General features: G+C 36.4%; 1 protein-coding gene and 1 pseudogene across 1 annotated transcript; both read right to left on the bottom strand.

Annotated features, from left to right (window-relative positions):
• Nucleotides 1–3,516: 3,516 nt before the first annotated feature.
• On the bottom strand, nucleotides 3,517–4,389 carry LOC127137064 (cytosolic sulfotransferase 11-like; annotated as a pseudogene).
• Nucleotides 4,390–6,008: 1,619 nt separating this feature from the next.
• On the bottom strand, nucleotides 6,009–9,582 carry LOC127137063 (casein kinase 1-like protein 4). Its single transcript, XM_051063558.1, has 11 exons — nucleotides 9,537–9,582; nucleotides 9,390–9,481; nucleotides 9,166–9,288; nucleotides 7,426–7,518; nucleotides 7,229–7,299; nucleotides 6,982–7,040; nucleotides 6,844–6,894; nucleotides 6,640–6,737; nucleotides 6,435–6,561; nucleotides 6,156–6,235; nucleotides 6,009–6,047 (listed from the first exon to the last, which is right to left on the bottom strand). The coding sequence occupies exons 1-11, from the start codon at nucleotides 9,580–9,582 to the stop codon at nucleotides 6,009–6,011; spliced, it is 879 nt and encodes a 292-aa protein (XP_050919515.1).
• Between the last annotated feature and the right edge of the window lie 4,708 nt (nucleotides 9,583–14,290).

The raw sequence follows: 14,290 nt of genomic DNA, 5'->3' as shown, positions 1-14,290 counted from the left end.
CTGAATCTTATTCTTCAACGACCAGCAATTGTTTGTATCATGCCCGGGGCTATCGGAGTGATATGCACACTTGGCATTGGGATTATAACGAGAAGAGGTAGTGTTAGGATTTGTAGGAGGATCTCTAAGGGTGATCAAATTTGCCTTTAGCATTCCCTGCAGTGCCTGTGCCAAGGTCATATTGATCCTGGTGAACTGCCTTCTTGGCCTGTCTTGTTTGGGCTGGAAGTTTTGAGATGGTGGTGCTGCAATCGTAACTGCTCCAATGTCATGGTCACGGTTTTTCTTGTTACGACCCTTTTGAATGTACACAGCATTTGATTCGTTCCTCCCCTGATAGGACCTTTTGGTGCTTGCAGAGGTAGCCGCCTGTATCTTTCCACTTCGGATGCCGCTTTCAACACGTTCACCTGTTAATATAAGTTCAGTGAAACCTGATGAAGAACTTCCCAGTAGATGGCTGTAGAATGGGCCGGTCAATGTGCCCATGAACATGTCCACCAATTCTCTGTCAGTCATAGGGGGTTTGACTCTGCCAGCCAAATCTCTCCACTTTTGAGCATATTCTTTAAAGCTTTCTTTAGATCCCATAGTCATATTCTGCAACTGTAGCCGGGTAGGTGCTAGTTCAGAGTTATACTGGTACTGTTTATAGAAAGCTGTTGCTAAATCAGTCCAGGTGCGGATGTCAGAGCTCTCGAGCTGATAATACCATTCCAACTGTGTGCCAGACAGGCTCTCTTGGAAGAAATGGATCCATAGCTTCCTGTCAGTGGTATGTGGCTGAATCTTTCTCACATAAGCTCTCAGATGCATCTGAGGACAAGACGCACCATCGTACTTAGTGAAAGTGGGGATTTTGAATTTGCGAGGAATGGTCACATCGGAGACCAGACCCAAACTTTCGAAATCCAGACCGGGCGCCTTCTGACCCTCCATAGCTAGCATACGTTCTTCCAGCAACTTGTACTTATCATCTCTTGGAGAGTACTGTTCATTTTCATAATCTTCATCGTCATCCTCAGGGTTGGAGAAATCAGCATTCTCTTCCTCTGAATCATTCTCCGCCCCCTCTTCTGGACCATTCGGGATTCCAAACTTGACTCCTACGGCCTGTCCTTTACGCCTTCTTCCCGGGTTAATGAAACTCACAGCTTTCTTGTCTTTCTTCTTTTCGAGTAAAAGAGCCTTCAGTTCCTCCTGCCCCTTGGATAAGCTTAGCATCATCTCCTTGAATTGAGCATTCTGAGTCTGGAGATCTTTGACAGTTTGTTCGAGATCCATTTTTCTGTTTGTAATCGAATTGTGAGAACATTGAACTTGTAGAATACCTGTTATGCAGTGTTATGTTATGTTATGCAATGCATGAAATGTTTTCAAGGACTTTTGGAATTTAACTTTGCGTAAATCACCAACAAGAGAGAAATGTTTATTGCTAATTTCTTTGATCAATGTTCATTACAAAAGGAATAATAATAAAAATACAATGAAAGCTCAAGTCTCCCAGGGGCGACTTCTTTTTGGGCGAAGATACGCATTGAGTCTTCGTTCCTCATTAAGCTGACTGGTAAGTTCTAACACTTTCTTCCTTTCTGCGACGAACTGAGTCTCAAAAGTATCCCTTTCCTCTCTCAACTGGATCCAGGATCTCTTTAGTTCCTCAACATTGGTAGGCATATCTGGATAAGGAATGATCTGAGGAGCACCTCCTTCAGCTTCAGGTTCGACAATCTGAGGTCCGATTGCAAGATATGGCATGACAAGTTCACGAGCTCTGGCGCGTACCCATCTGAGATAAGGTTCCATAGGAATAGAATTTTTCTGTCCTAACGTACCTCTCTTCACCATGCCCCAAGCTCGTACAAATCTTTGATGGAGGCCTCGGGAATCGTTGTCATAGTCGAACACAATGCCTTCGATGATCATTTCATGTGGACCATCTCTTCGAGCACAACCAAACTGTCGCAGAGCTAAAGCAGGATTATAAGTAATACCTCCTCTTATTCCTAGGAGTGGTACATTAGGGAACTCGCCACAACGGTCAATGATGGTAACATTTTCCTTGAACTGAGGACACCAACAGATGTCTGGGTGGGAGAGCGACATTATCCTTTGAGACCATTTCAAATTCTGCTCGTTCTTCAAGACTGATTGAGGAAGGTGCAAAATAAACCACCTAGACAACAAAGGTATGCAACACATGAGAGTCCCTTGCTTCTTCATGGTACGAGTGTGGAGGGAATGCAAAATGTCTCCCAGCAAGGTAGGTACAGGGTTATGAGTGAGAAATATCTTAATAGCATTCATGTCTATGAATTGGTCTGGATTAGGGAATAACACCAAGCCATAGATTAGCAATGCCAGGATGTCTTCGAAAGCACGGACATTCATAACTTTTAAGAATTCTCGGGCCTTATTTGTCAGGAATTTGGCAAGTAAACCCTTAAATCCACTCCTTGTTACCCAATTAGCTTCAATGTCGGACTTCGTCATGTGTAAAGTTGCGGCAACTTCTTCAGACTTCGGAACCTTTTCTAAACCACTGAAAGGTATTTGATCAAGGATAGGTATCCCAAGCAGTCTGGAGAATTCTTCCAGTGTAGGTACCAACTGATAATCTGGGAATGTGAAGCAATGATGTTTAGGGTCGAAGAACTGGAATAAAACTCTCATCATATCTTCTTTGAAACCTGTGGTAACCAAATTGAGGAGAGAACCGTGTTTCTTGATGAACTGGGCATGATCGGAAAGTTCTGACACTAAGTTTCTTGATGAACTGGGCATGATCGAAGATATGTATACATTGTGTTTCACACATAATCTTTATCTGACACTTTTAAGTGTTTGATAATCTTATCAAGACTAAAACAGGAACTCTGATATCAATTGAAGGTGGCAAGAAACACAAGAACGAGTATTGAATTAGGTTTCTAAAAATGAAAACTTTTTAAAACCACCACAATCAAACAATAACACGAACAAGAAAAATAACATAGTTATTTTTATATTTGTTCACTTTTATCATTCTCTTTAATATATTAATTAATTTTTGATTGATGTGAAATTTTATAAATGTGGCCTATATGATAATAGATTTTAATAAAACGGTAAATTGTATTATACGAACATAGGATCAAAAGTTATTGGAGGTGTCATTTTGTTAAGTTTGATACATTGGTATCATTTGGTCAGAATTAACTAATTAACTAACTGACTAACTATATATATTACCTCTCTACATTTATTAAATAATTAAAATTATAAAAATTTACAAAAATGTGAAAAAAAATTATAAGTAAAATTTTATTGACGGAAACGGACTAAAGTAGCCGAAGATCTCTGGTGCAAAGCTGAAAAGAAAAACTAGAAAAAAAATCAAAGTAACACAATACAAACAAAACAAAAGTGGTATCAACAAAATAAAGCACATTACAACGTAATAATAATTGAAATATCTCATATTCTAAAACTTCAACCCATGGTTAAGAATTTTTTTTCTATGATAGCATTTATATACTAAATCATTTCTGTTGTAAGTAGACTTTTCCAATCTCCAACTTGGTCAAGACGGAAAAAAGTTTTGTTTTCAATTTCATAAGATGCTTTTTTCAAATTTATTGACTTACAAGTTACTCAACTTCTCAAAACTACACAAATTTAATATATCAGGATCCACACCTTTAAATTCTTCGTCTTTGGAGAATGGACACTCCAAAAATTTAGCAATCTCTTTTAAATAAAAATTAGTTCTTATTTTTGTTTCATATTTCAAAAACATAATTTTCTTTAGACTTTCCAAACTTTTCTTTCAATATCCTAACACATACTCCCTAAAAGGTCCACAAGCAGTTACTCCTCTACAAAAACTCTAAAAAACATTTCTAATGGAAGAGTTCCCTGCTTTTTGGTCTTGTCTTATTTGAGAAATGCCACAGTGAAACAAAAGTGTCTTTAGGATGTTTACATAGATAGACCACCTTGCAACTCGAGTCTTTCACAGATTTTGACAATGATTCATAAGGTAGATGAGTCGAGAAAAATCTCAGAAGAGATATTGTTTGAAGATCAGGAACTAAATCATTGTCGTGGTAAATGCCAACCTCCCAAAAGGGAACAAGATCATGAGGGTTTTTAATGAGCAAAGGATAATCGCTATGAATATTTAGATATTTGTTGCGGAGAGTTTCATGATGTTCTATGAATATTAGATCACTTTTACTTTGATTATATTTAATTACATTGATTAAAAAAATTATTATAATATATTTATAATATATAATTTTTAAATGATTTTATAATTTGTTATTGTTGGTAAAAAGTACAATTTTATGTGGTGGATAAAAATTACTTTTGCCCTAATAGAGAACTGAGTGAACATAAAACGTACATGTTTGTTTTTAATGATAATTGTTTATAGTACATGTTTATAGTATGTGGATCAGACCACTATCATAATTGTTTATAGTACATGTTTTGGACCTTTTCATATTAGGTAATAGCATATGCCTAAAGGGGCCGGACTGCTATAATTGTTTACACGACCATAAAAGAAGTCTCAAAATTTGAATCATTTCAAATAATCATTATTAAAATATGAAAAAATTGTGTTATAATTACATTTTTATTAATAAATTTAATAGAAAAAAAGATTTATTTGATTTGTTATATATATATATATATATATATATATATATATATATATATATATATATATATATATATATGACGTGTCGGTCTAAGAATAATGTCATATGGACTATATCGCCATACAATAGTGTTATCTCTCATTAGTCAAGAGGGAAAAGAAATTCTCCATGATTCCTTTATAAATAAGTCATCAACATTTCATAAACTCAATGTCAACCCCTAAAAATATTTCATCCCAAAGATGAGAGAAACACAACTTTTATATATATATATATATATATATATATATATATATATATATATATATATATATATATATATATATATATATATATATATATATATATATATGATAAAAAATATCACGTTGATATAGAACCTCCCACCTCCCGTTAGATTAAATATAAAATATAAGAAATATAAACCAGTTAATAATTTTCAAGATTTGAAGCGAATAATTTATAAAATTTAAAAATGATTAAGGACTTATTTACCAATTTTAAAAAGTTTAAAGATGAGTTTAAATTTTTTATAAAATATAAGGATCATCTTATAAAATTCGATAAATTAAAAATAAATAATTAATATTCGGAGGAGTAATTGCAAATTATATTTTTTGATTAAATTTAAAAAAATTTAAATTTAATTTGAATAAAATATTTTATTAATTAATGTTATTTTAACAATTTTTTATATTTTTAATCTAAAAAATTAATTCATTTTAAATTTCTTTAAATAATTATTTTCTCTAATTAAAATGTTTCATTAAAATAAACTCTTACTTTATATTAAATTTTCTCTTCTGATTTGACTTGTGTATTATGACGATATTTTTGATGTCGGTGGTGCCCTAAAGGGCAAATAATGGTTCTGCAAACATGTATAATACTAGAGAAATAAATGAGTGAACATATAAAATGTACATGTTTGTTTTTAATGAGTAAGTAAGTGGCAATAACTAGGGCTGGACAACGGGCCGGGCCGGGCGGTTTCGGGCCCAAAACCCTCACCCAGTCTAACCCACGGTTCATATATGAAGGCTCATTTCCGCCCAATATCAACACGGTTTGGACGGGTTCGGTTTGTGCGGATTGCGGGTTTGTTTAAGCGGTTTATTCGGGTTATTAGGTTGATTCATTTTAAGCCCAATGACACATTTTGAGTATTTGTTCAGAAACTAAAATTATTCTTATCATATTAAAATTAATAATAGGCCAAAACTCAGATTGAACATTTTAAAGATGATACAATATATAATACAACTATGACATATTCAAAACTTACAATATACAAATTACTACAACTATGACAAATTCAAAGTAATATCCACCGATAGTCTAACTATAATTAATTAATGAGCTTTACTTTGAATGATTCAATGATGTCTTCAAAGATTCATCCTGAACAAATGAAACCAATAGAATATAACAGTAAATAAAAACATAGATAACATCATATGAATTCAATAATTATGAAGTCACTAAATGACCATGAGTAACAATAATTACCATTGACAAGTGATAGTAGAAAACGACTGAAAGAAACTCTTTTAGCATATGCAGTAACATATAGAGTACACTTGTATAACCTATGACAATGAGCCGTTGACTTACTTACAAGCCTATGACTATGACAATAGAGTAGGAAACGAATCATGTATCGGTTTAGTTTTTGAAATTGTTGGCTCCGGATATGATGGATCAACCAATGGGAAAAAAGTGAACCAAAATGCAAATTGACATCTTAAACAAGCCATTACTTGCATATGATAAACAAACAGCCAATACCTTTAGAAGTGAATAATTCACGAAACAGGCGTCTAAAATATCCATAATCTGGTCGTTGATCAAATGTCAAGGAACGACAATAATGAAAGTAAGAAGCGAACTCCACAGGATACGATTTACAAAGTACCTAGGAACAAGAAAATTGTAGTCAGGTGTTAAATACCAGAGGGGGTATGTAACAATGGGAAAAACACAATCTGCGTACCTCGGTGCGAATTGATAACTTCGTTTTACAAATCTTTTCATATTTTTGTGTTCTCGTGGCAGCTTGCAGACCCTGCCAAGCAAGGATAAAATACAAGAGTCAAACAGTTAAGTCCTACATTTACCGAAAAATCCTTAAACAATTGATACTCGCAAGAATCGGTGAAAGTAGAATCAATAGGATGAGATATGCCTTCCTCTTAAAAGTACAAAAGAACATAACCAAGATACTCCAAATCATCTCTGCGACTTTGTTCTGAAGAAGTAAAACCGAAATTGTGATGGAAAATTCTAGGTTGCATATATAGACAATAAAGAATGAGAAACTCGTTTACGTACTAACCAATTCCTTTATGAGTATTGCAACTCGCGTAACGTGCAGTTCTGTTAAGTTTTTGTTCTCTCTAGATGAGTTTATCAAGGTAAAACAAAATATTAAGCAACACTAACATGGCTAGATAAACTCAAAACGATAAGGCACAAGTTACTAAGATGTTTTGTAACCGAGTTTGTTTTTCATCGAGAAAAATGACTAGCAATAGAAAGATTCATCGCTTATCATCGAAATTAAAAATCTCAAAATCTTATACCTGTATGGAATGTGCTTGTAGCTGATAGGATCTCTATATCCTTTGCAAAGTCCAAAATCAATCATACAAACCTGCGAGTGTTGCATATTTCATAAATCATCGTATAATAAAATTTGGAAGTATAAAAGAATTACAAAATGGGAAAGCTATTCTTCATTTAAGTTTGCTAAGAAATGAAAGAATAATAATGAAGCTACCTGATTTGCTTTCTTCCTAAGACCCATAAGGAAGTTATCTGGTTTGATATCTCTATGCAGAATTCCCTTGGAATGTAAATACTCGATCCTCGTAAGTTGTAGTCAAAGAAATAAACTAGGGTTAGACCTTGTTAGATTAAACAGTTTAATTAAGCGCTTATATAGTATTAGCGCTTATCAAGTTATCATATAAGTGCTTTCATATAAGCTATATGCATTTTTTCTTAAGCTATCATGGAGAGCTTATGGAAATAAGCTAAAACCAGCATATTGTTAGGGACCAATTAGTACTACTTTTTATATCATTTTATTGGTCCCTTTTACCAAGTTTTGATGTAATTACACACTTTTGTTCTTATTAATTTGTATAAATGCAATTAGATTTAATTTATTTTGTTTTGAATAGTTATTTCACAGATTTTTCAGTTTTTGTAGAACTTTTAGATGAAAAAGCTTTTGGAATGCAACACCACATCTTGGATGAAGCTTGCCAAACAAGGAAGCTGGATAAGCAACAGTTCGCGCCGCGAACTGCCTTCGCGCCGCGAAGGCTGCGAATCCAGCAAGCTGGTTAAGGGCCAAAAGTGTTGTCTTTCAGGAAAAAGTTGTTTGCCATTTTGATGTCTGCCTTGGAATAGCTTTTCTGTTTTGGATGAGAATGACTAATTAAGGAAATGTCAACCCTTTTTGTAGAGAAAAATACATTATTCTAGGGATTCATTCATTATCATTCACACATTGACATTGAAAGATTTTTGTAAGAGAGAAAAACAGAGTTTTTCTTCTTTAACATTCTGCTTTGTAACAATGGTGATGAGGAGCTAAACTCCCTTTTGTCAAGATTGGAGGTAGTAGCTATTCTCATATGTTTATGTATTTCATTTGATTTATATATATGATAAAGATTGTTGATGTATTGAATATTGTTTTTTCCCTAAGTTGAAAACCAGATTTGAGTAGTTGTCGAGAGAGATTATTTGAGTCTTGACATAAAACAGATTTTCAAGTAGTGAATAAGTTGTAGAGATAGATTTATTCATTACTCTTCTTTGGTATTAAACATTAAAGATTGCTATATTGATAGTTAGGTGGAGAGATCGTCTAAGAATCAATATAGTGATTATCACAATATCATTTAGACATAAATGACTTTGAGAGGATACTTGAACATCATCAATAATCTTAAATCTATATAGTTATCATAAGGAAGCATAAGCATTTGAAATAGTGAACTCCAATCTTGCCAAGCTTTTATATTTGATTAAAACCATTTTACTGTTTTTAGTGACATTTACTCACAAGATAATTTCCAAACAAAACACCTTTGTTAATTTCTAAACTTATAACAAACCGGATTATAGAACGGCGGTAATATCAACCAATCTCTGTGGATACGATATAAAAATATTTGCCGAAGATATACTTTTCAACACATATAGACATGTTATAAGCTATTTCCATAAGCAACTAGTTTACCCATTTTCCTTTAACAAGGCCAACAGAACAAAATACAGATATTGCAAACAAAAATTAATGGGATAAAACAGCATTCTATATGTAAAGAAGATCAAAACGGCATTTCTATCCCATTCTAAATTAATCTAACAAAATAGAAACCCGGTTTTGTTTAGATTAGTTTATAACTTATGAGAGCAGTTATATTGAGATGTGTATTTAATACCTAGCATATAGAAAATCTCTTATAAGTTTATTAGGTGCTTATAAGAAAAGAATAGTTACAACATCTTCCATAGAAGCACGCCAACCCTGCATCGAAGACAAACCGAAGCGAAGCATGCCATTCTCACCATCTTTAGAGGCCTTCTCAGTTTTTGGAGCGCTCAGGTATATCCCCATCTCAAACTGCAATCACAAAACACACAAAAGAAAAAAACCAACATTGAGTCACAAAAGAACTATGCACTATCAATCACATTAGAATGAAAGCAAGAAAATGATAAAACGATAAAAAGAGTGAAATACCAATGCTCAATGACGACAACAGTTTGGGCAGTCTCTTCTTTAACAGCTCCAGAGCCTTCACCTTCTTCTTTCACTTCCCAAACGGATGGAGTGATGGGGAAAAACTTAAATATAAAGCAAAATAAAACCTGTAGAAACTTTAACAGGCTCCAATGGCAACCAACCAATAGGCATTGGTAAGTTTTGAAAAGACACTGTCATACGGTGAACTGACTCGGGGTGTTTTGCTTTTTATCGCAATGTCGCGGATAGCAAGAGTCGCCACCGACTTTTCTTTTATCCAATAAGGAAAGGTGGAAAAGAACAGGAAAGACCTCAATAGATTTTGGGTTCGGGAGGTACATTATACAAAGGGAAGGTATTAGCACCCTTTGTATCCATGGTTATCCATGGGCTCTTAATTGCTGGATCACTTATATTTTTGTCTGAAAAGTGTTCGTGAATTGTTAAAAAAAATGTTTCGAAAAAAAAGAATTTAACTTTGTAATGATTCTCGTATGAATGTATACAAAGTATTTATCTCGTTTGATTTTGAAAACGGTTTAGAAAAATGTAACTTGGTAATGATTCTAGTATGAATGTATACCGAGTGGTGATTTTCTAGGATTTGCAAAGTGTGAGGGGTGGGAAATGTTTTAGGTTATGATCCAGCAATTGAGAGTTATACCTTCCTAAGGTCGTTATGAACGTTTCCTATCCTTATGAGGGTAAAACTGTCCTTACTATTGAGAAGTAAGTAATTTTACCCTTTGGATGTTTAAGGGTCATCGTAGGGTCATCGATAGGTCATTGAAGGCAACAGTTGTAAGGATACCTTAGCATTCGAAGGGACGATCATCATTTAACCGTAGGCTACACCGAAGGGTCATCGAGGGACGAAATCATATATTCGAAGGCAACATCCGAGGGACCATGATTTATTTTATGATGATTTAATCGAAGGGTCTTTGCTAAGTGTATCCCCACATTCGCGGGACATGACCGTAATACCGTAATATCGTAAGGCAAAAGAGAGGTCCAAGATCACATATTTAAAGTCCATATTTTAAAGTTAATTAAGTAATTAGGGTGAATCTCCACATTAAAATCAATACATTAAAAATAATACATTAAAATTAATACATTAAAATTAATTAATTAAAATTAATTAAGCAATTTAGGACAGCTCTTCACAAGGGTATCCCACAAATAAAGTGGAAGACCTAAACAACAATCTTTTCCTGGGGTGTGTGAACCTTTGCAACATTCAGCAAACGGGTTAGAATACCAAATCAGGGTGCAATCGAGGATTACACCGCAAAAGAAATCACAACAGTAATATGATCAGATAAACAATGCCTGGCTATGATAAAACATGAATGAAAAATCAGAATAGAAAAGTCGGCTACTGTCAGGTTCGCGCCTGCCTCGCCTAGCGAAGGCTTAGCGAATACTCGCTTCATGCTCGCTTAGCGACGTGCTAGCGAGCGACTGCGGATTCTGGTTTTGATATCAGTACAATTTCAACCAATTTTATGCCTTATGGCTTTCATTACAACAATTATATGGTTAATCATTTAAGGTATTCAAGTGCACACTACAATTCACATGACAAACTTAAGATATTTTCATAAATTTAATCATAATGACATATGCAAATTAAGAACATAAGGTAGTAATAGCAATGCCAACCTGTTTGTAATCGAATTGTAACCTTGAATTGGCCGACCGGATCGAATTGAGCGGAAGTGACCTTGCTGCCGCCGGCTTTTCCTTCAGGGTTTCTCGGAATTCTCAGGGTTAGCCTCCAGGGTTTTCCGTCTGTGAGCGCGAGGGTTTGCTTGCTAGGGTTCTCCTTTCGTCCTTTTTCGTTCTCTTTTCATTACTGAAGTGCTGGTATTTATAATGCTCTTTTTCATGACCTAATGGGCTCAGAATGAAGCCCGAAATTTTCTGTTGTCTGTCAGCTTCGCTAGGCGAGCGTGTAGCGAACGTGTAGCGAACGTTCGCTAGGCGAGCGTGTAGCGAACGTGTAGCGAACGTTCGCTAGGCGAGCGTGTAGCGAACGCGTAGCGAACAGGCCAGTTTGGGCCATTTTCTGGATTGGGCCATTCGTGAGCTGGGCCTTTGTTCCTTTAAGATCAGTGTCATAAAAATGAGTCGGAGTGCCCTGAAAAATGTCTTGAAATATTAATGGGCAAATTTTGGGGTATGACAGCTGCCCCTGTTCAATATTCTTGAACCGAGAGAGTCAGAATGGTATGTACGCCATTCGTGGTCTGGAGGTGGAAGATTATTGAACACTTAGAATGCCCCAAAAATTTGCACTTGTCAATTAGTTAGTCTTGATGGAGATGGGCTTAAAGATGCCATCTAGGAAGTTTGATGATGAGAGCTTCAGAGTACGTCGTACGTTAGAAGATATCTGAAGTCATGGGTGTCACTGGGTCATACGCTAGACCGTATAGTGGGTCATTCATTAGGCCGTCGACTTCCCTGGGGATTTAGAATGGGCCGTCCGTTAGGCTGCATCTGACGAAAAGTAGTCGTACGCTAGACTACACCTCGGAATGTACCGTATGCTAGGTAGTATCTGAGGAAAGAACATCCAAATGGGTCGTATGCTAGACCGTATCGGACTTGTTGGAGGAGTCGTATGCTGTGCCGAATCAGGATGAGATAAGAATCCGAATGAGTCATACACTGCTGGGGATAAAGGATCAGAATGGATCGTACGCTAGATCGTATCTGAGTTGCGGAACGAGCCGTCCGTTAGGCTGTACCGTTACTGGGGGTGAAGGATCAGAATGGATCGTATGCTAGATCGTATCTGAGTTGTAGACTGAGCCGTCCGTTAGGCTGTACCTGGTGATGAAGGGGGTAGTCATACGCCAGACTACACTTCAGAATGTACCGTACGCTAGGTAGCATTTGAGGGGATGAACATCCAAGCGGGTCGTAAGCTAGACCGTCTCTGAGTAGCAGAACGAGCCGTCCGTTAGGCTGCATCTGATAATAAAGGGGTAGTCATACGCCAGACTACACTTCAGAATGTACCGTACGCTAGGTAGCATCCGAGGCCTTGAAGGTCCAAATGGGTCGTATGCTGGACCGTATTGGAGTTGTTGAAGGTCGGAATGGATCGTACGTTAGATCGCATCTGAGTTGAAAGAGTCATATGTTGAGCTGAATCAGAATGAACCGTACGCTAGGCTATATCTGATAGTATTTGTATATGTTGTATTTGCAATAAATGTCTGGGATGGGCTTATAGATGCCACCACTAGGAGGACGTCAGGATGAATGTTGTCATGGAGTGTATCTGAAAGATGTATTTGAATCTGAACGTAATCGATGAAGATGTCCGTCTGAATGACTCTCTATTTTGACTGTATCAGGAAGATAATTAACCTGAAAAATAAAGTCAGCTTCATGCCATGTCATGATGCATGAGATGCTTTATGCTTTCGAAAATAACTGCAAACGATGTATGCATGCGTATGCTGTGAAATGATGTAATGAATGAATTATGCATCTGAAAAGTTCTTCCAGAGGACTCTACTGGGGAAAACAAATCTCAATCTTCTGGTTGGAGATACTGGTATCGGTGATCCTTTCTTAGCTGGGGATACTTGATTCTGTCTGAGGGTAGAAATATTTAACAGAAGCCTGGCTGGGGGTGGAAGAGATGACCAATTTGTCTAGTAATGCCAATTGCTTTTGGGGAATAACTGGCTTTGCTGGGGAATAGAATTAGCAACGGATTCATTGGAAAGCATGATTAGACCTTCTCCTCGATCCTGAAGCCTAGTAGTAATCGCTATTTCTATTTTATGCACGCATTTTTGGTAAACATCGATCATATCCAAATGCATATATTAATTCGAATTAAATCAATGGACGTTTATGCAAACAAAACAGAGAAAGTAAAACAAGAGCATTTTTTTTTGAAACTAAAATTATATTGATTTCGAAAGAGGGCCTATAAACAGGCAATTTGTGTACAAGGAGACAAAAATCCTAGTAAGAGGAAATTGTCAAGAAAACAAAGACAAAGCTATGCCGAAAACGTCCTATTGACTTTAATTCCACTACTACCATTACGTCTTCAAGCCTCTCATCTCCTGCTGTCGGATAGAAGTGATTAGCTTGTTCGGTCCTTTGAACTTGGACGAAGCTGTCTGAGAACGGGACATAGTCATACGCTTTAATCCCTAATTTTTGCCTGGACCGCCTTTTCAGGTTTTCAATCCACCAGGATACCCCTTTTTGCCCAAGCCGCCTTTTCAGGTTTTCAACTTGCCGGGTGCACATTTTTTTATGTTTATCCCTAATTTTTGCCCGAACCTTTTTGGTTTGCCGGGATGCCCTAACTTTTGCCTAGGTACGTCGACCTAGCGGGTCTCTTTTATGCGTAGTATTTTTTGACTATGTCTGCATTCACGGGATGCGGGAAGTCTTCGCCGTCCATTGTAGCTAGTATCATGGCTCCACCAGAGAATACCTTCTTAACTACAAACGGCCCTTCGTACGTGGGAATCCATTTGCCTCTGGGATCACCCTGTGGTAGAATGATACGCTTTATTACCAAATCGCCAATTCGATATACCTGTCTCTTGACTCTTTTGTTAAATGCCTGGGTCATGCGCTTCTGATATATCTGTCCATGACAAACAGCCGCAAGTCTCTTCTCATCAATCAAGTTTATCTGATCGAGTCGAGTCTGAATCCATTCCTCTTCATCTAAGCCCGCCTCTTTCATGATTCTTAGAGAGGGAATCTGAACTTCCACTGGTAAAACGGCTTCCATTCCGTAGACTAAAGAGAAAGGAGTTGCTCCTGTCGAAGTGCGTACTGAAGTGCGATAACCGTGAAGAGCAAACGGTAACATCTCATGCCAGTC

Source organism: Lathyrus oleraceus, chromosome 4 (genome assembly GCF_024323335.1).
Source record: "Lathyrus oleraceus cultivar Zhongwan6 chromosome 4, CAAS_Psat_ZW6_1.0, whole genome shotgun sequence".
Lineage (NCBI taxonomy): Eukaryota > Viridiplantae > Streptophyta > Magnoliopsida > Fabales > Fabaceae > Lathyrus > Lathyrus oleraceus.
This window is presented reverse-complemented; position numbering and strand designations above follow the sequence as displayed.

Excerpts from the sequence above, each read along its gene's own strand:
- LOC127137063 (XM_051063558.1), bottom strand. The coding sequence starts at position 9,582 with ATGCCTATTGGTTGGTTGCCATTGGAGCCTGTTAAAGTTTCTACAG. Across the intron at positions 7,519-9,165 it reads GTGCTTCTATGGAAGATGTT|ACGAGGATCGAGTATTTACA; the intron begins GTAACTATTCTT and ends TGACTACAACTT. Across the intron at positions 6,562-6,639 it reads AGTTATCAATTCGCACCGAG|GTACTTTGTAAATCGTATCC; the intron begins GTACGCAGATTG and ends TCTTGTTCCTAG.